General features: G+C 43.7%; 1 protein-coding gene across 4 annotated transcripts in view; it reads right to left on the bottom strand.

Annotated features, from left to right (window-relative positions):
- The window catches only part of bcor (BCL6 corepressor), a 107,077-nt gene that overhangs the window by 29,234 nt on the left and 55,452 nt on the right, over window positions 1-22,391 (bottom strand). For all 4 annotated transcript variants that reach the window (XM_057853461.1, XM_057853462.1, XM_057853464.1 and 1 more), the window contains 4 exons: window positions 19,749-19,982; window positions 16,715-16,942; window positions 11,780-12,093; window positions 2,855-3,133 (listed from right to left, as the gene is read on the bottom strand). In XM_057853461.1, the coding sequence (XP_057709444.1) occupies window positions 2,855-3,133; window positions 11,780-12,093; window positions 16,715-16,942; window positions 19,749-19,982 (1,055 nt within the window). The remainder of the gene's footprint in view (window positions 1-2,854; window positions 3,134-11,779; window positions 12,094-16,714; window positions 16,943-19,748; window positions 19,983-22,391) is intronic.

Genomic DNA, 22,391 nt, shown 5'->3' with positions numbered 1-22,391 from the left:
GTGACGCCATCTAGCGGTTAGCTTGAGAAGGATTTCTTTCATGAACGTAATAGGGAAATTGCTTAAAACTAGTTATCCGGTAATGACTTACCAGCCGATGTCCCGTACTGTCACCGATATATGCAGTCGTGGACTTGCTTACCCGCTGTATGATTTCATAATGATGAATGTAACAACTTCAAGGTTTTCCAAATAAAATAACCATTCTGTGAAAATTGAACTGAAGTGTAGGAAGTGACCCGTATATGGCCTCAATTGACAGGAAGTGACCTGTAAACTGCCACAAAATCAACAAGTGATCTGTAAATGCCCCCCCCCCCCCCCAAAAAAAATCAACAGGAAGTGACCCGTAAATGGCCCCAAAATCAACAGGAAGTGGTCTGTAAATACCCAAATCAACGGGAAGTGACTCGTAAATGGCCCCAAAATAAACAAGTGACCCGTAAACCCCCCCCCAAAAATCAACAGGAAGTGACCCGTAATTGGCCCCAAAATCAACTGGAAGTGACCCGTAATTGCCCCAAAATTAACTGGAAGTGACCCGTAATTGCCCCAAAATCAACAAGTGACCCGTGAATGGCAGGAAGTGACCCGTACATGGCCCAAAAGCAAAAGGAACCCGTAAATAGCCATAATTAACAGGAAGTGACCCGTAAATGGCCCCAAAATCAACAGGAAGTGGTCCGTAAATACCCAAATCAACGGGAAGTGACCCGTAAATGCCCCCCCCAAAAAACAATCAACAGGAAGTGACCCTTAAATTGCCCCAAAATCAACAGGAAGTCACCTGTAAATGACTCCAAAATCAACTGGAAGTGACCCGTAAATTGTCCCAAAATCAACTGGAAGTGACCCCTAATTGCCCCATTATCAACAAGCGACCCGTAAATTGCCCCAAAATCAATAGGAAGTGACCCGTGAATGGCAGGAAGTGACCTGTATATGGCCCAAAAGCAAAAGGAACCCGTAGATGCCCGAAAAATCAACAGGAAGTTACCCATAAATGGCCTCAAAATCAACAGGAAGTGATCTGTAAATACCCAAAATCAACAGGAAGTGACCCGTAAATGCGCCCCAAAAATCAACAGGAAGTGACCCGTACATGGCAGGAAGTGACCTGTAAATGGCCCAAAATCAACAGGAAGTGACCCGTGAAAGGACTCAAAATCAACAGGAAGTGACCCGTACATGCCCCAGAATCAACAGGAAGTGACCCGTACATGCCCCAGAATCATCAGGAAGTGACCCGTACATGCCCCAGAATCAACAGGAAGTGACCCGTACAAGTCCCAAAATCAACAGGAAGTGACCCGTGAATGACAGGAAGTGACCCGTACATGGCCCAAAAGCAAAAGGAAGTGACCCGTAAATGGCCTCAAATTCAACAGGAAGTGACCCGTGAAAGGACTCAAAATCAACAGGAAGTGACCCATAAATGGCCTCAAATTCAACAGGAAGTGACCTGTAAATGGCCACAAAATCAACAGGAAGTGACCCGTACACGGCAGAAAGTGACCCGTGAATGGCCACAAAATCAACAGGAAGTGACCCGTGAATGGCCACAAAATCAATAGGAAGTGACCCGTGAAAGGACTCAAAATCAACAGGAAGTGACCCGTACATGCCCCAGAATCAACAGGGAGTGACCTGTACATGCCCCAAAATCAACAGGAAGTGACCTGTTAATGGCAGGAAGTGACCCGTAAATGGCCCCAAAATCAACAGGAAGTACCCGTACATGCCCCAGAATCAACAGGAAGTGACCTGTTAATGGCAGGAAGTGACCCGCATATGGCCCCACATCAACAGAAAGTGACCCGTGTATGGCTGGAAGTGACCCATAAATGGCCCCAAAATTAACAGGAAGTGACCCGTAAATAGCCTCAACATCAACAGTAAACGACCTTAAATCCCCCAAAATGAACTCATTGACAGCCATCGACGTCCATAGACATCCGATATAGTAGAACAATTCCCTAACCCATGTATTGTCACAAATGATATTGTTCCCACCCCTAATTGGCTGCAGGCCAATAAAAACTAGGCCTCGCGCCGTAGCTTGGAAGTCCCCGCGCTACCCCGACGATGTTTTGATGGGAATTTGCGTCACGACCGTAGCGGAATCCGCACGGCGGCGGAGACTGCTCGGCCGCCAAAGCCGATGAGGGCGCCTTTGCGTTAAACGCCACCTGGCGCCGAGCTCTTAGGTGGCAAAACCGGTCTATCTAAAAGCTTTGGGAGCGGCGGGAGATTCTTGTCTTGTGCAGTGCTGCGGGGCGACTGCCAGAAAGCGGCGCGGTAGGGAAGAAAAGATGTCTGGATGCGCGAAAGAAAGCGCTCTTCTCCGTATAATGATTCCGCCGCGCGTGAGCGTGCGCGCCGACGCGTGTGTGTGTGCGCCCGCGTCTGCGCGTGTGTCACACTTCGCCTCACGGAAAATTAATGAGATGTGAGAGCGGAGCGAGGCGAGAGAAGGGGGGGTGGCGGTGAAGAGCGGGAGGAGGAGGCGGTGGGTGGTTTAGCGTGCGTGTGCGCTCGCGGGGTGCCAACGACAATCTGAGTCACAAAGAGAGGAAGAGAAAGAGCGCCGAGAGGAAAGAAGGGGGAGGGAACGAGCGGAAACCTGAGAGAGAGGCGACGGGACGAGGCGAGAAGAAAGCCGGTGAAATAGATGGAAGATAAATAGAGGGATGAAGATAGGAAGCGGAGGACGGACAATTTTGAAAATAGGCGCGTAGCGGACGGGAACAAAGCGGGTCGAGAAAATGAGCTCAATTTAAGCGGAGAGGAAGCCGAGACGGGAAGTGTAAAATGTGCCGAGGGAGAGTCCCTTCCCCCGCCCCCGCAGTCTTACCTCGTAGCCTAGACGCGCCGCTCTCTGGAGGAGCGTCTCGCCGGCGTTCTTGTTCACGATCAGCCGCCGCGCTTCGGGCGGGACGGGCCGCGCCGCCGGCGCGTCGGGCATTCGATGCGCCCCGACGACCTCCGGCGAGACTCCGACCGCTCTGCCGTCGGCCTGGGGGTGCGGCGGGGGCGGACAGAGAGCGGCGGGGGAGCAGGGCTCGACCGGAGAGCCGGGATAACCATTAGGAGAGGCGGCTCGCTTCCTCGGAGCCTCTCGCCGCTCACTCGGCTGCGGAGAGAGAGGACGAGCGTTAGCGTCTTAGACGCGGGCAGGTGGACACGAGTGCACAAGTTGCAAAAGCTCGTTATGTACAATGGCGCCGTTGTGTGCGCAGCCAGGCCTTAATGTGCAACATCTGTGTTGTTTTTATGTTCGGAAGTCACGCAATGTGTCGCACGTGCACGCGGCGCCTCTGCAACGGCACGACAATTTTCCTTGAACTGCCAAACCGGGGTGGCTAAACTTTTGAAAGATGTGTTTCGGAGTGTTAACTCATTGGCGGCGATAGACATCCAATCCGATTTGACTGGGAGGGCTGAGAGCGATCGGCGTCAATGGCAGTGAAGCAGGATCACTCGATACCAGCAGTAAATTACACGGGGCTTTGCAATGCAAAGGGCTATATAAGTAATTAGATGGGGCTTTGCAAAAAAAAAAAAATTTTGTTGTTTTTTTTTTGTTTTAAAAAAAAAAAAAAAACGTTTTGACCGTCACCGATCAAATATCAAGATGACTGGAATTTTCACACGACGCAGGGAATTTTTCGAACGACCCCCCCCCCCCCAAATTTTCCGTTCGTCAGTTAACGTGGATTTTTGACAAAAATAATAAAAATTTTCAAAACGCTACTTGTCAGATATACAGTATGTCCTGTATACAGAATTAGGAGAAAACATGCAGTTCCCCTAAAATTTGCCACAAACTGTCCCATTCATTTCTAATGGGATGCCAATGACAGCCTTTTGAGTCCAAATTTCCCATTCGTTTCCAATGCCATTTACTTTGCATTGTCACCCATGTACACAGATGCCAATGAGGACGATGCACGTCAATGGCATTGACAGCTAGGGGTGTGACAAAATATCGGAATGGTGATATATCGTGATACTTTGTATCCCAAAAGGTTATCGATTAGGGCTGCGGCTATCGAATATTTTAGTAGTCGATTAATCGATGGACTAGTTTGAATAATCGAGTAATCAGATAAGGAACATGAAAAATTAAAATACCTGAATTGAGCCTCAAACGGTATAATTTTTTTTTTTTTTAATGAGGATCTATGTCTACAAAACAACAATTGGCTAACTTACATAGAAAAAGTCCACTAGCTTACATGCTAAATTTTCTTTTTTTTTTTTTTTTTTTTTTTAAACAATGCTCTTAACAAATGGTTCAGACACATATTCCCACAAAAAAAAAACGGCCAAATTATGAATGCATTAAAAAACATTAGCTCATACAAAAACTTAGCTTACGTTGGTCTTAACAGGGAGCTGTTGGATTCAGCCATGTGGAAAGAGGCAGACCAGAGAGCAATGTATCCACCCTAATCAATAAAACTTAATGCAAACACTTTCAAAATAAACCATTACAACGCCACTTAATTAAACGAATACGCGATAACAAAATTTACCGTAATTTTCGCATTATAAGGCGCACCTGACCATAAGCCGCCACCCACCAAATCTGACACCAAAACGACATTTCTTCATAGATAGGCCACATTGGACTATAAGCTGCACCTGTCCTCACTGATATGTCCTCATGAGATATTTACAAGATATCATTCGGTAACACTTTTTTGACAGTGGCATCATACGACTGTCGTAAGACCAAATGAACCACCATGAAGCTTTGAACTAATTGGCTGCAAAGCTTCATTGCTTCAAGAAGCTTCATTTGCTCGTCACTGCTCCCTTGGGGGAGACAGTCAACCTCTGCTGCCATTTGCTGTCAACACTGTTGTCGTCCAACATGCCTCCTAGCATGCATAGCAGCGCTACAGGTGTAAATAACAATCAAAATTCATGTTCTGTGTGAATTATTTCTTCAGCTACTGTTCCAGTTGTTTCATTAATTGCTAGTTATGGTTTTTGGTAAAACTTTATTTTACAGTGGCGCCATAAGACTGTCATTAGACAATCATAGTTATGACACGACACTGTCATGACCATTAATAAATGCTTATAACATATGTAATTTGGTGTTATCCAGCAATCAGTCATAAGCATTCATTAATGCCTGTGTTCGTTTCATGTCATAATTATGACGGTCTGATGACACCGCTGTCAAATAAAGTGTTAGATATTAACCCAAATAAATCAACAAATAAGCAGCCCTCCCATTTCACTGTACCTTTTTACTGTATTTTATATCAAAACCCCTCTTAATGTTTTCGTTTTATTAAAATTTGTAAACATTTCAATCAAAAAATAAACTAGTAGCTCGCCATTGTTGATGTCAATAATTACACCATGCTCATTCATGGTACTAACCCATAAAATCAGTTGGACCCAAGCGCCAGCAGAGGGCGTCAAACACCAAAAAAGAAGTAACAAGCGGATGTTACACTGTACTGTCATTTTAATCTGTTTGAGCGGGGCATGTGCGTTAATTGGGTCGTATATTTTAACCTGATTAATTAAAAAAATTAATTACCGCCCGTTAACGCGATAATTTTGACAGCCCTAGTTCAAACACATATTCCCACCAAAAACAACTAAAAATACCTACAAACTAAATTACGAATGCATATTCACTGCTGACATTAGAGGGCAGTGTATCCACCCAAATCAATTAAACTAAATGCAAACACTTTCAAAACATACTATTAAAACTAGAGATGCCCCGATCGATCGGCATCCCGATCAATCGGGTCCGATCACGTCATTTTCAAAGTATCGGAATCGGCAAAAAAATATCGGACATGCCTTTTTTTAACATACTTTTTTTTTTTTTTTTTTTAATTAAATCGTTATCTAATTGTATTTACTGTTACAGACATAATATGTTACACTCATCCAGAGTGTTTAGTTTAGGCTTAAGGTAGGGTTATCAAATCCCGATAACGGTGGAATTAATTTTTTAAAAAATGTATCACGTTAAAATATTCAACGCAATTAATGCATGCGCTGCACGACCCACTCACGCATTGTCGCGCTCATTCTGTAATGGCGCCGTTTTACCTTTATAGAGAGCTAAAAGGCAGCGTAAAATGATTGTGGAGTGAATTTTGGCAGCCTTTTGAGCCTTTTTTTAATTGGCTAAAGCCTTACAATCCCTTTCACTACAATTAGAAATAGCATGGGAAGCAAGGTAGTAATTGATCTTTTTCTTAACACCCTATGTTATTTCCCAACGCAGAGAAGATACATCAATTGGTAGCACTACGCACAGTCATGGTTCCACTTCCCATCATGCATTTGGCCATGGCTACAGTATCATTTATTGAAAGCTCAAGATATACACTAGATGGCAATATTTAGTCACAATATATAAAGTCACATTTATCCTTTAAGAATTACAAGGCTTTCTATCCATGGATCCCTCTCACAGAACGAATGTTAATAATGTAAATGCCATCTTGAGGATTTATTGTCATAATAAACAAATACAGTACTTATGTACTGTATGTTGAATGTATATATTCGTCCGAGTTTTATTCATTTTTTTCTTAATGCATTGCTAAAATGTATATAATCGGGAAAAATTATCGGGAATGATTGGAATTGAATCGGGAGCAAAAAAAAAAAAAAAAGCAATCAGATCGGGAAATATCGGGATCGGCAGATACTCGAACTAAAACGATCGGGATCGGATCGGGAGCAAAAAAACATGACTGGAACAACCCTAATTACAACGCTAACTCATTAAACGAATACTCGAAGCAGCAAAATTTAATTATAATCTTTTTCCTAATCGAATTACTTGAGTTAATTGATTAATTGTTGCAACACTACTTCCAAGTTATACTCCTTTGTGTCATATACTGTACATTAGCATTGTGCTGTGTTTATTTCGTTTCGACCCGCGGGCCATTGTGTGGACACCCCCTGCACGAAAACCAACAGGCCTGCGAGCAACCGCCTCCGTGTGCGTGCGTGCGTCTGTGTATTCGTGCGCCCTCTCCGTGGAATTCCATGTCGGAGCAGCTGTCAGGCTGAGGAGGAGCAGGGGAAGAGAGCGGTGTGGGCGGAAAACAACTCGCCTTTTTTTCCCCCCCGCAATTTTCCCCCGTGCTTTTTTCCCTTCCCCCGCGCTTTTGAAGTTCACGCGCTCGACCGTGGCTGCCACATTCCTCGCCGTGCGAGCGAGCGAGCGAGGGAGGCAACGCGAGCGGGCCTCGTGTTCGGAGCCGCTGTATAATTGCTCCGGGGTTTTGTTGTTATGTCAGGAATGCTCACCGACACGCACGTCGACGCGCCGCAACGAGACGCGCTCGACAATTAAGCGCCGAGACGAGTCGGCGCTCCCGAAAGAGAGGAAGGTAGGGCGGGTCAAAGCCTTAGCCGCCCTCGAAATATCGTAAACACCATTGCTGTTTAAGTCAACCAACAAGTTTTTTTGTGACGATGACGACTGAAAAACGTGGCTCGGGAGACGGGAACATAACGAGACGAATGGCAGTTTTCGTCTGACGAGACGACAACGAGTTGAAAATGCGACATCGTTTCTGTCATATGTTCACAACGTGTGACATTTCATATTGTATGTGGAGTACATCAGCTTGTGTCACTCATGTGACGCGCTGCCCTACACACAGACTTACTCACCGGTGTCCTCTCCGGGCTCCAGATTTGCTTGTTTTGAAAACACATGGTAAGATTTGTTTTCTTATTTTGGCGAGTGAGAATATGCCATGTTGCTTTAGCCTTGAAAAGGTCTGTGCTGAGTGATCATCACACACTAAATTTAACTTGTCCTGTTAGCATTAGCATTTAGCGTGGCGACTCGGACAACTTTTTTTGTTTTCCATTGACAAGTGGTTACGACATACCTGATTTACGTGATTTCGACGCCGGAATCTCGTCCACTTTTTTGTCTCTAGTCATTTTTTTTTTCTTCTTTTTAATATCGTTTACTAGTGCTACAACAATTACCGTATTGGCCCGAATATTAAGACGGCCCTGATTATAAGACGATTAGGGCTGCAGCTATCGAATATTTTAGTAATCGAGTAATCGGATAAAACTTTTTTCTTAGGTAAAGAGCAATTATGAATATATATGAGAAAAAAAGACATTTAATCCAATATTGAACCATTTTCAGTCAATCAACGTCTTTATTTTCGATGTACATAGTTGAAAACAGCCAACAGTTGCGTGTCAGATGTGACTGAAATTCACTGCTTTCACTCAAAAAACTTCTAGATCTTAAAAAAACAACATATTTCTTACCTAAAAATGTAATTACGCTTAATAACACACATCACTTTAAAGCTACGTGTTTTTTCCACGTGTTTCAATTTAATTTCCGTTTGTGTCAAGCTATTTTTAAGTTCTACTTAAATTTTAAGTTAGTCTAAACAGTAAGTACTGATAAGATTTTGAGTTTTTGCAGTGTTCAAAATAAATGTATGATACCTGCTGTATTGTAGCACATTAGGGACCAGTGCTACTTGGTGTTTTATTCACCAATGACTACTGAGCTAAAACTGACGGTTAGCTTTATTATGTTTTAATTTTACACCCTCATCACTCTACAGCGCTGTGTTTTTACAGATTAAATAAAGCCTGTATGTAAGACACGTTAGCCACACATTGACAGTGGTCATAATCAATAGAATTAGAAACCTAGCCCTCCGAAGGGCTAACGTTACGTGAGGGAGTGACAGTAACGTTATATTTATTAGCGATGAGAAGTGTCTGCTTAAAGATGGCGGCTGTTTACTAACGCTGCCCAGACGTGGCCGAGTCTGTCAGTTCGCATCTAGTCCTAAATGCATGCGATATCTATGAGACGCATCGGACACTACCTGCTACCACGCTAGCATCATGCGGGCGTAGTTTTCAGCAACGTCGGCGTAGTTTGTAGCGACTGTCGGCTGCAATAAGTTTTTTTTTTTTGTTAAACTGCTTCTTCCTAAACGCACGACGTCAGCGCGTTGTCCTGCATTAAAAGTAGTCCGGGCAAAACGTGATGCTTAGAGCTGGCAAAATTAAACGATTCCTCGAGGTGAATAAAATTACTCGGATCAGTTTTTAAACTCGAGGTACTCGAGTTGCTCGTGGATTCGTTTCAGCTCTAAAGACGACCCCCTCTTTTTCAAGAATCAAAGTTTGAAAAAAAGACTTTTTGAACACCAAATTAATTTTTATACAGAAAATAATTCCAGTACATCTGAAACAAATGATTATAACAATATATTTGAGAGAAAAATCATTTTATTTTGCCTCATTCAAATCTTAATATCTGAACAGGTTAAAATATGTAAACTAAAGTGCAATCACATTCGTAAATGAATGGCTTCTGGTTTTTGAAATGTAAATAAACCAATCTATTGTGATGAAACAACAAAATTGCAATAACTGCATTAACCATCAAAGTGAAGTCTAACTAACTGTAGTCTTGAAACAAATCTGAATAAGGAAAAACATTGCAATAAAATAATGCAAACTGGTTAAACTTGAGAGTAGCTGAGATCTGTCATGACAGAACATCGCTTCAATGATATCTGGCGCCATCTAGCGTCGTGAATGGGGAGAGTGTCTGGACCGTGAATATAAGACGACCCCCTCTTTTTCAGTATTATTTCAATGCAAAAAAAAAAAACGTCATATTCGGGCCAATATGGTAATCGATGAACTTATGTTGGTCTTAACAGAGAGCAGCTGGATTCAGCCATGTTAAAAGAATTATGGCTTTCACTGCCAAATCAATTCAAATAAAAGCAAACACTTTTTAAAACAAACTATAACAATGCGGCTCTAATGAAACGAATCCTCGAAGCAGCAAAATTTGATTCGAAGCTTTTTTTCTAATCGAATTACTCGAGTTAATCGTTTAATCGTTGCAGTACTACAACACACCCACAGACAAAGCTCCATTTTTGTATAAGGAGAACTGAAACGATTACTCAAATAATTTAAAAATCTATCGAGGAATTTTCTTTGCCTCGAGCAATCGTTCAATTTCGCCAGCTGTAGGCATCACGTTTTGCCCGGACTACTTTTAATGCGGCACGTACGCACAGGAATATGAGAGAGGCAGTGGATACATTTGATTTCAACCACGCATAAATATAGATGCAGCGGCGAGGAAGCCGACAAAAGCAAAGGGAAAGGCATCAAGAAAAAGCAGAAAATCTTAAAAGTGTGGGAGCATTTCAAGCTGGACACCAAGACGAACACTTCTTCATGTATTCAGTGTAAGACAGCGCTTGCATGCCATTATAGCATGTCTTCAATGCTACAGTTCCACCGAAGGCACCCGGTTGACTCCGAGAGCGGAGGAGCGATACTCGGGACAAGGTAAAATTAGGTTTCCGTAGCGCTAATAAATAAGAATAACGTTACTGTACCTTGCTAACGTAACGTGAGCCCTGCGGAGGGCAAGGTTTCTACTAGTTATCACTACTGTTGATGCGTGGCTAATGTCTTTCATACCGGCTTTATTTAATCTGTTAAAAAAAACACCTCTGTAGGATGATAGGGGTGTAAAATAAAAACATAATAAAGCTAACTGTCAATTTTGTTGAGTATTCATTAAGGGATAAAACACCAAGTAGCACTGGTGCCAAATGTGCTCAAATACAGCAGGTATCATACATTTTTTTAAACACTGCAAACTCAAAATCCCTTTTAGACTTACAATTTAGAGTAACTTAAAATATAACTAGAACTTAAAACACAAATGGAAATTCAATTAAAACACGTTAAGTGATGTGTGTTAGCAAGTGTAATGATATTTTTAGGTAAAAAACAAGAATGATCTAGAAGTTTTTTTTAGTGAAAGCCGGTGAATTTTTTTTCCTTCTAGTCACATCTGAGATGCAGTGTTGGCTGTTTTCAACAATGTACATCTAAAATAAAGCCTTTGATTGTCTAAAAATTGTTCAATATTAGATAGTGCTGCAACGATTACTCGAGTAACTCGAGTAATTCGATTAAAAAAAAAAAAAAAAAGATTCAAATTAAATTTTGCTACTTTGAGTATCCGTTTAATTAAAGTGGCGTTGTAGTGGTTTGTTTTGAAAGTGTATTTAGTTTTATTGATTTGGGTGGATACACTGCCCTCTAGTGGCGACAGGGAATATATATATCATTTCACATGGATGAATCCAGCTGCTCCCTGTTAAGACCAACATAAGCTAATATGTTATTTGTTAATTCGTAATTTAGTTTATAGGTATATTTAACTGTTTTTGTGGGAATATGTGTTTGAACCATTTTTTCAGAGCACTGTTTAAAAAAAAAAAAAAAAAAAACACTTTTTATAGCATTTAAGCTAGCGGACCTTTGCTATGTAAGTTAGCCAATTGTTCTTTTGTTGTAGTTCGCACCTCGTTTGTTCATCTTTTAATATCGTTTGAGGTTAAGCGCAGGTATTTTAATTTATGACCTTATCCGATTACGTGATTATTCGAACTAGTTTACTGATTAATCGACTAATAAAATAATAGCTGCTGCCCTAAAATTAGGTGAAATGTCTTGTTTTCTCATGTTTATAATTGCTCTTTACCTAATTTTTTAAAAATTCTTCCAATTACTCGATCAATCGATGGAATTTTCAGTAGAATACTTGATTACTAAAATATTCGATTGATGCAGCCCTATATATAAGGACAGATTTTCGTCCAAAAGACGAAGACAAAAATGAAAAAGGCTGCCAAAACAACACTGGCAAACACGCTTCCCTTCGAAAAAGAGCGCTCACCTTGTCATCCTCGGCCGTTTCCAGATCGGCGGCGAAACGTCGGCCGGGGCTGTTCGGCTCGCCCTCTTTTCTCCTCTCGCGCTCCCGCGGGCCGGTGTGTTTGGTCTTGCACGGCCGCTTGCCCTTGGGCTTGTCCGTGTCGCTATGACGACGCAGTTTGAGGGGAGGGGCGCCTCCCGGCGAGGGCTCGGCGCCCGGAGAGGGAGGACCGCGCCGAGGCTCCTTGAGGCCACGGTCACCTGAGAAGGGGCCCGGCGGCGGGTGCGCTCTGTCCTTCACTTGGCCGCCGGGGTGAAGGGGAGGTGCTGCGACTCCTGCGGGAGAGACAGAAAAGCTGTGTGAGTGTGCGGAAAGGTATTGCAAGGCCATCTCTCACCCTCTGTTGGTTTATTAATGAGCGCGGAGAGCTGTCTACGAGCGGCGTACGCCTGCTCCATCAGGAGGAAAATATCGCCCCCCCCCCCCCTTCCTATAGAGACGCGCGCACTGCAGCAAGGATCATCTTCAAGTTGCGCAAATACGCCGCTTACCCAGAAGAAAAAGCGCAGGGTCCTCGAAAACCACAAGGTCAAAACGGTATTTAAGAGCTTAATGGAAACGCCGTTCCTCTGGAGGATCGTTGCGAAGCGAAGGGAACGCCGCTCGTGGTTGCGTTTGTATTATGTTACAATTTTCTGAATAAACACGCTGTTAAATCGTATGCTTGACCGGGGGCGGGCGGTGCAGTGAGGAGGAATGTGAAATTCCATGGCCTTGTGCTGCGTGCACTCCTGCATTAATATGAACCCGCCCCCACATACTGATTAGGCTGCTTGACAGTAAACTAAACAAGGCGGCTGCTGCTACAACTAGCGGCAAGTGACTACTTGCACATCACCAGACGCCTGCGTGATGGCGTAACAATCTAATTTTGTAGGAGCTTACATTGAAAATTAGGGGTGGGAACCTCTGGGTACCTCACGATGAGACACGATTTGCGATGCCGAATTCTGGGCCATTTGCGGGTCGCTCCCCGTCGAATTCTGGGCCATTTACCGGTCGCTCCCCGTCGAATTCTGGGCCATTTACCGGTCGCTCCCCGTCGAGTTTGGCTCGCTCCCCCTCGAGTTTGGGTCTGCGTACGGGTCGGTCCCCGTCGAGTTTGGGTCCGCGTACGGGTCGCTCCCCGTCGAGTTTGGGTCCGCGTGCGGGTCGCTCCCCGTCGAGTTTGGGTCCGCGTGCGGGTCGCTCCCAATCGAGTTTGGGCCCGCCTACGGGTCGCTCCCCGTCCATTTTGGGCCCGCCTACGGGTCGCTCCCTGTAGGTTTTCGGCCCGCATCCGCTCCCCGTCGGTTTCCAGTCCGCTCCCCAACGGGGAACCCTCGCATCCCGACGAATTCTGGTCTATTTGCGGGTCGCTCCCCGTCCGTTCTCGGCCTGGGTCGCTCCCCGTCCGTTCTCGGCCTGGGTCGCTCCCCGTTCGTTTTCGGCCCTCCCCCGGGTCGCTCCCCGTCCGTTTTCGGCCTGCCCCCGGGTCGCTCCCCGTCCGTTTTCTGCCTGGGTTGCTCCCCGTCCGTTTTCGGCCCGCCCCCGGGTCGCTCCCCGTCCGTTTTCAGCCTGCCCCCGGGTCGCTCCCCGACCGTTTTCGGCCCGCTCCCCGTCCGTTTTCGGCCCTCCCCCGGGTCGCTCCCCGTCTGTTTTCAGCCCGCCCCCGGGTCGCTCCCCGTCCATTTTCGCACCGCGTCCAGGTCACTCCCTGTCGATTTTAGGGCCGCGTACCCGTCGCTTTCTGTCAATTTTAGAGCAGCGTACGGGCCGCTTCCTGTCGATTTTAGGGCCATGTACGGGTCATTTACTGACTGAACAGGAAGTAACCTGGGAATGTCTCAAATTGAATAAGAAGCGATTCAAAATCAACAGAAAGACTGGCTGTGAATGCTGTGGTTTGAGTACCAATAATGGCACTAGACTTTTCACCCACCACTTTATATTTTCTTCAGCATTTAGGTTTATAACTGAGGATTTTGAGGCAGAAGTATTTAGGAAAATAAGAGTCCGGTTGAAGCTTTCACACTGCTAGAAAGAAAAAGTCAAGTTCACCTCATTTCAACGGGTCAGTGCTAGCCTGGAAGGGTATTCTGTAAAGCTGCCATCACATGGGCGTGAAGTTTAAAACCGTCCTTTTGTGGTGAAAGCAATTATCGCTGATGCATTTATTGATCCGATTGTGGGATTCAGTGTCACCGCGTGAAAGCATACACATTTACAACAATAACCTGTAGACCTGCTGATGCTTCCAAAGGCTGAACATTTTGGCCATTTTCGTGAAGCTAGCCTAAACTATGGAGATTTAAAGGATATAGCCATGAAAACCTGAAATAGTTCATTTTTAGTTCAAAGATGGTTAAGTCTATTATAGGGCAGAAAATCGTGTTCTGTATATGTCTTAACTGATTTAGAGTTGTTAAAGTTATTCTGACTCATAAGACAAATGATGGCTACAAGGTAAGAGTTTTAAGCCTTTTTTAATATTGGTAATAAAGTTTGTTTTTGTATACTGTATGTCTACTTACCCACCATAGGTGATCATTACTGTAATGTGTAATATTACATGTTTTTGGACATTAATGAATTAGATATTTTATTGTAAATCAAATATTTGGGAGCTAAAACTCTTGATAGAACAAAAAGTGCCGCGTCATCCGAGCATTCTGCTATTTTAAGCTAGGTTTCAAGAGAATCACCAATTTTTTATTGTTATTTTAGCGGTACAGTTGTACTTCAAGACACAAAATAAATTGGTTCCGGAGTGGCTTTTGTTTCTTTTTTGTATAACGAATCACGTTTTACATGCATCATTATTGCGTTTTGCAATTTTAAGCTAGCTTTGGTAAATTTCCATCATTACCATAATGTGTAATATTACGTTTTGGGACATTAATCAATACTTTACTGTAAATAAAATACTGAGTAGCTAAAAACCGCTTACGAAAAAAATACAGAGTCATTATAGCATTCTGCTATGTTAAGCTAGCTTTTATGAGAATCACCCATTATTAGGGCCCGAGCACCAACAGGCACGAAGGCCCTATTGTATTGTAAAGGATTATTATTAATTTTTCATGGCAAATGAAAATTGCCAATTTGGAGGTCTTAACATGCTCAAAAAGTCCCAAAATTTGCATTTACATGCTTCGTATAAATTTCACTAATTTTGCAAAGTTGCGAAAAAATGTCAAAAAATGGCATAGTAGCGCCCCCTTGAAATTTAAAAAAAAGGCCTCTCCATTCAGTTTTTTTAAACGTAGAGCGATGAAATTTGGGGAGTCGATACGTTATGCAAAACAGCTTCAAAAAGTCTCTTGCACCCATATTCTAGACCCAACAGGAAATAGGGTATTTTGGATTAAATGTTGAAAAAAATGCCATGTTCGTCGAAAACCAGTGTGCACTTTTGAGACCATTGCGCCGAGGCAGTTACTTGGATCCTCCTCAAAATTGGTGAGACTCTTCATGAGACATACAAGATGTTAAGTTATCAAAATGGTGAGTTTTCCTTCACAGGCTTGTCCTGGCTGGGGTACCAAAGTCGGGCGTTGTTTTAGGTTTAGGGTTAGGTCTTCTTCATGGCAAATGAAAATTGCCAATTTAAAGGCCTGAACATACTCAAAAACTTACCAAATTTTGCACATACATACGGAGAGCGATGACGTTTGGGGAGTCGATATGCTGTGCAAGGGCCCGTTCAGTCCTGCTTGCAGGGCTAGTTTTATAATGTAATATCAGCAGTACAGTTGTACTTCAAGAGTCAAGACACAAAATAAGTTAGTTCCGGAGTGGCTTTCGTATCTTTTTTTTTTTTTTTTTAAATAACGAATCGCGTTTTACATAGAAAAGATCCATCATCCGAGCGTTTTCGCTATTTTAAGCTAGCTTTGGTAAATTTCCTTCATATGCTGCGGGAAGGCCCATAGTTTTATATTGTTGTATTAGCGGTACAGTTGAACTTTAGGGCATAAAATGAGTTAGTTCCGGCGTTGCTTTCGTATCATTTTCTTTTTTGGATAAAGAATCGCATTTTACAAAGAAAACATCATCTGAGTGTTTTGCTATTTTAAGCTAGCTTTGGTAAATTTCCTTCATTACCGTAACGCCTAGCTTTTACGAAAATCCATTTTGTCATAATTCCTTAAAAATATTGACGGCTAATTTCTCCCCAGCAAATTTATTTAATACTTACAAATACTTTTAACCGCACATGACACATAGGGGAACAAACTACAGCCCTTACAGACGCTAGCTAACCAAGTAAATTCGTCGCAGGGCTGTTGCCAAGGTGACGTTATCTGACAAGGTGAAAGCAGGGAAAGGGAAAAAAAAAAATAACGAAAAGAAATCAACGGCCAATCAAGGCCTGTGGTTTCTGCAGGGAACATAAAACCCAAATCTTCTCTGATTTATTCACTTTCTTTCATCTCCCGCCTGCTCTTTTATTTTCCTCTCGTCCCCTCCGCTTCAGTCTGGGCACGCGAAAAAGGGAGCGCGTGGTTTTAATAAGTTTGCCCCCCTCCCCCACGACGCTCTAAATCCCCCTTTTTTTCCCCGTGACCCGTCTTGAGAAGGGGGGAAAAAATTATCACACATTAGTCACACTACACCTGCCCACACGAATCTCGGCGCGCTCTTTCATCGCTGTCGCGCAGCGTGCCGTAGGCCGGTGGAACAAAAAAAACTGAAATCACAAGGGGAGGGCGGCATTTTAGATTTGTGTCCCCAAGCTGCCGTCTCTGATTCGCAGCCTTTCCCCCCTTGGCAGAAGGAAGTATCCTCTACCTCATTTCCTCCGCCCGCTTCCAAAAAGGCTCCTGGGAAATCCCCCTCTAGACAGGCGGCTCAACAAGAAAGCGAAAGCCAAAGATAGATTTCCGTTACCCTGGCTGAACTCGCGCGACTCACCGTTAAGCAGCCTTTCGCAGCCCCACTTCCTGTTGATGTCGGCTCTTTGCTGGGTCTGCGCCGGGCCTAGCAAGCGGGACCAGGGCTGCTCTTGTTTGATCGGGGGACGGTCGGGCGAGGCGCCCCCTTGGGCGGGCTTGCTGAGCCGCAGCCCTTTCAGCTCGATGCAAACTTTGAGCTTCCGTACCTCCTCGTCGTCCTCGTCGGCGCTGGTCTGCTCGTGTTCATCTGGGAATAAAATGTCAAGTCTATAGAAAACTATACAACAATATTTGGTGAAAATATCATTCCAATCAGAGGCGAAACAAATGTGAACAAGGCCCGAGTGCGATGAGCGTAACCCCCCCCCCCCCATCCAACGGGGGGGGGGGGGGGGGGGTTATTGTTTGTTTTGTTTTTTTGGGGGGTTTTTTTCAAACCTTTGCTTTGACCCGGAAAATGGAAATCTGAGTGTCCTTATGGTCTTAACAGTTCTAACATACAACATACATCCCTTAAATCTACTCCCTCACCCGTTACCGCTGGTGTGCCTCAGGGCTCTGTCCTAGGGCCCCTACTCTTCATCATCTACGTACTTCCCATTGGCAATATATTCCGTAAATTGAACATCAACTTTCACCGTTATGCCGATGACACCCAGCTCTACCTGACTTCCGAACCCTCCTCCTCTTTCCCGCCCACCTTCCCGACTGACTGAATCACAGACATAAAAAACTGGCTCACCCATAATTTCCTCAAACTCAACAGCAGTAAAACTGAGGTGCTCCTCATCGGCTCCAAATCCACCATATCCAAATACCATCGCAATCCACTCACCATTGACAACACGGCTGTTTCCTTATCCCAGGGGTTCAATGTATTTATTCAGATTTAGCATTGGAAAGAGATACTGCAGATATAGTACATGTTTTTTCACTTTTATGTATATACTAGGGCTGTCAAAATTATCACGTTAACGGGCGGTGATTATTTTTTTAAATTAATCACGTTAAAATAATTGACGCATTTAACGCACATGCCCCGCTCAAACAGATTAAAATGACAACTCAGTGCAATGCCAACTTGTTACTTGTGTTTTTTTGGTGTTTTGTCGCCCTCTGCTGGCGCTTGGGTGGGACTAATTTTATGGGTTTCAGCACCATGAGCATTGTGCAATTATTGACATCAACAATGGCGAGCTACTAGTTTATTTTTTGATTGAAAATTTTACAAATTTTATTAAAACGAAAACATTAAGAGGGGTTTTAATATAAAACTTCTGTAGCTTGTACTAACATTTATCTTTTAAGAACTGCAAGTCTTTTTATCCATGGATCGCTTTAAGAGAATGTTAATAATGTTAATGCCATCTTGTTGATTTATTGTTATAACAAATACAGTACTTATATACCGTATGTTGAATGTATATATCCGTCTTGTGTCTTATCTTTCCATTCCAACAATAATTTACGAAAAATACGGCATATTTATAGATGGTTTGAATTGCAATTAATTACGATTAATTAATTTTTAAGCTGTAATTAACTCGATTAAAAATTTTAATCGTTGACAGCCCTAGTAAATACATATATTTCATCAAATGTTTTTTCAGCACTTCAAATGTAATAATTAGGATCGGTTTTAAACATGTTACCATCCCACTGAATTATAGGAATAAATGTTTGGCTTTTTTAAACGCTTCATTGATCGAGTCCACTCAAATTCAAAGCTGCTCACTTATACACAATGAGTTGCCACAGCAACTGTTTATCAAGTTAAACGATGATTGATGCATGTGGCGCTTTGAAGCTCGGTTCTCCGGCAACATCATCGATGTCAATCATCATCCGGTGCCTGACCAACAACGGGCAGGTAGAGGGAGAGTGAGACTAAGCGATCGGCTCGGGACAGCTCATGTTATTTTTTGTTTTTTTAAATTGAAAAAAAAAATCCGCGATGGACTGAGGCAGCAAAGTTTGAGCGCAAAGTAGCAAGGGATCACTGTAATACGGTTTAATCCAGACTAAGGTGATTCAACTGTGAATGATGAAGATTTCTGTATATAAGAAGGACTGGGGAGGCTGAATCTCCGCACACATGTTGCTTTTATGAAACAAAAGTTTATGTGTTCAAAAATGAATAAATAAATAATCTCTTGTCCTGCGATGTGACTATTGCGCATGTGCACATTGCGACGGCGATAGTCAAATGATATATTGTGGAGGCCAAGAACCCAGTATGTGAATCATTTGTTGACACATGTTGACATTCTATTCTATGCTGCCTGATCACTAATCCTGACACTAATCGTCTCTGTACTTGAGTGTGTCTAATTGCACCCAGACATGCGTGAATCCCATCAGACGTGTGAGAGTCCAGCAGACTAGTGGTAATGCTGCATGGGGGCCGCCCCAGGGCCACGGCACTTCCCCAGCCAATCGGGGGTGAGCCAGCCAGGGGGAGCCAGGGGGTGGCCCATTTGCGCCCCAATTAACCGGCCTACAGGGAAGGAATGAGGGGACATATCCCCCACCAGCGCTTGCCCACCCGGCCCACCAGACACCGCCGCAACTCTCCAACCGACCCCATGGGACAGGATCCCCACACGGAGGGGCCCGACCCACTGGCACTCAGCTAGAGACCCGCACCGGGTCACAAGGATGATACCAGAGTAGAAAAGAGGGGGGAAGGCGGAATCAGGAGAGCGGGGAGAAGCCAATGCGGGACTGTAAATGCCCACAAAGACTGGCTTTCAGTGCCATTGATGGCACTAGGTGTCCTATCCAGTCAAAATGAATTTGACATCTAGCGCTGTCAATAGCAGCCAGTCAGCTAACAGACATTATTCTAATGGAAGATTTTGCTAGCAATCTGTTGGTTTTAAACAGTGAAACCTTTTTAAAACGATATCTCGATTCTTGGTGGGAGCATATTGATAACCTCTTGGGCTACAAAATATCGCAATACATATCTTTTGATATATTATCACAACCCTACTAAAGATATAAATAAAAGGAGCGTGTGTGGGTGGCAGAGCACGATTAAAAATTCTCACCAGCTGACATCCTGCTTCTTTTCTGGGGAAGGAACATCCTCTCTTCTTCCTCGAGCTCCGAGTCCTGCTCCATTTTGAGGACACGCAAGCGCTTTCTGTCATGACCGAGCGCCTCCTCGGGAGACTCCCTGGACGCCGCCGAGCCCGAGGTACCCCCGTCGGAGTCCGGCCGGCGAGCGCCGTCGCACCTCTGAAGGACCGTCACGCGGTTGTTGGGGTACGCCAGCAGAACACCTGCAACGTGGAAGGAAAACCTGGAGTGAGCGAGGGAGGATGAAAGAAAGCCAAGAAACAACGGGCGGTGAGACGCTAGTTAAGAAGCAGGCGGCTTTTATTCCGCTTTAAAGACGGGCAGTAAAACTTTGATGGGGTAAAGACTTTTTAATCTGATGTCAGCCGGGCCGCCGGCTCGACGGTTGACTGCGGACTTCCGTGGAGGCAAAACAACATCCTGTGTAGTTTCGCCGCACGCCCTCCGCTGCCGCTTCCCCCCTTTCCGCCGCCGTGTCCTCTGTCCTCCCCCGCGGCATGACCGCACCACGCCCTTCTCACATAGAGCGTGACTCCCCCCCCCCTCCGCCTCCCCTTCTCTCCCAGATTCCCTCTCCGTGCCATAATTAGGCTCACACGTCAGCCGCGGCCTCGCTCCAACACGCAGCTGGGCTCCTCGCCAAGCTAACTAACCCCCCCCTTCCGTCCCTCTCTCCTATCCGCTTTCACCCCCTCCGCGCACAGCTTTCACTCCCGCACAATCTCTCCTTCCTCACCCTCCCTCTCGATCATATCCCAGTGCGCAGATAAGCACAAAAGGCTTCTTGAAAATAAAACTCCCCCCCCTCCTCCACCCCCTTCCTCGCGTCCCTCCGGCTCGCTCGCGCTTGTGCAATAGCGTCTGCGCCGACAGAGGAAGAGCGTGTCTTTTTTTAGAGTGACCCGGTCTCGCTCGCCACAGCGTTTGCTGCATGTGCGCGCCAGCGCTCTTATTGTTTGGACGTGACTCCCGGAGTCCTCGTTTATAGCATGCGGGTGTGCGCATATAAATCACGGGTGTCCAAACTCCAGTTCTTATTGGCCTGCAGCAAATGATGAAAATATCATTGAATAAGAGCCCGCATATGAAACTTGAGTTCAGTCTACATTCTATTGGACTTCTCAGCTTCAACACGAAATAGTTAGTCACTTAGACAGTGCATTTCCATTCGCCTAGGGTTCAACCTGACATCATGTTGAATCCAATGCAGGAAACTGTGTAGAATTTCAATATTTTGTTTGCATAAACATTTTTTTCTTGTGCGGTTTGTTTCCAAAGTAGTGTAGCACGCACATACAGTGGTATGAAAAAGTATCTGAACCTTTTGGAATTTCTGACATTTCTGCATAAAACACCATCAAATGTGATCTGATCTTTGTCAAAATCACACAGATGAAAAAAAAAACTGCTTCAACTAATACCACCCAAACATTCATAAGTTTTAAGTACAAAAATTGTACAACAAGCCTCTCAGGCTTAAATAAACGACTATTTCAGTATCAAGTTAACAGTTCAAAACAGTGAATAAAATATTCAAGTCCCCATTCTGTATCAGCAGCTTTAAACTACATTTAATTAATGTTGTGAATAAACTAAATTGCTCCCATTATTCCATCATTTCCCTTCTGTCTACTTTAGACATGTGAAAGTTTTAAAACTAGGGCTGTCAAACGATTATAATTTTTAATCGAGTTAATTACAGCTTAAAATTTAATTAATCGTAATTAATCGCAATTCAGACATCTATAAAATATGTCATATTTTTCTGTAAATTATTGTTGGAATGGAAATATAAGACACAAGATGGATATATACATTCAACATACTGTACATAAGTATTGTATTTGTCATAACAATAAATCAAAAAGATGGCATTAACATTAACATTCTGTTAAAGCGATAGTTCTTAAAAGATAAATGTTAGCACAAGTTATAGAAATTTTATATTAAAACCCCTCTTAATGTTTTCGTTTTAATAAAATTTGTAAAAATTTCAATCAAAAAATATACTAGTGGCCCGCCATTGTTGATGTCAATAATTACTTACACAATGCTCATGGGTGATGAAGCCTATAAAATCAGTTGCACCCAAGTGCCAGCAGAGGGTGGCAAAACTCCATAAAACACAATTATCATGTGGGCATTTCACTGTACTGTCATTTAAATCTGTCTGAGCAGGACATGTGCGTTAATTGCGTCAAATATTTTAACGTGATTAATTTAAAAAACTAATTACCGCCCATTAACGCGATAATTTTGACAGCCCTATTTAAAACTGTTTTAAAGATAGTTTGAAGTTAAGATTTTGCCAATTTAGGAGTATTTTAGATAAAAAGTTAACTGAATTCACTACAACAGAGACTTCTAGAGAAGTCTCCTGCTTTAAGATGGCGGTTGTTTACCAACGACGGCAAGTCTGTCATTTCGCATTTACTTTCAATACATGTGCTGCTAACGCCATTGAGTCTGTCATTTTGTATCTAGTTATGTATACATATGATATCTATTATCTACCGTACCGTGATATGGACGTAGCTTGTAGCGGCTGTCGGCAGCAGTCAGGTGTTATTGTTTTTTTTTTTTATCCAGCGGCATGAGCTGAGCCAGAGCCG

Source organism: Corythoichthys intestinalis, chromosome 12 (assembly GCF_030265065.1).
Source record: "Corythoichthys intestinalis isolate RoL2023-P3 chromosome 12, ASM3026506v1, whole genome shotgun sequence".
NCBI lineage: Eukaryota > Metazoa > Chordata > Actinopteri > Syngnathiformes > Syngnathidae > Corythoichthys > Corythoichthys intestinalis.
The sequence above is the reverse complement of the archived record's forward strand: the minus strand, read 5'-3'. Positions and strand labels throughout refer to the sequence as shown.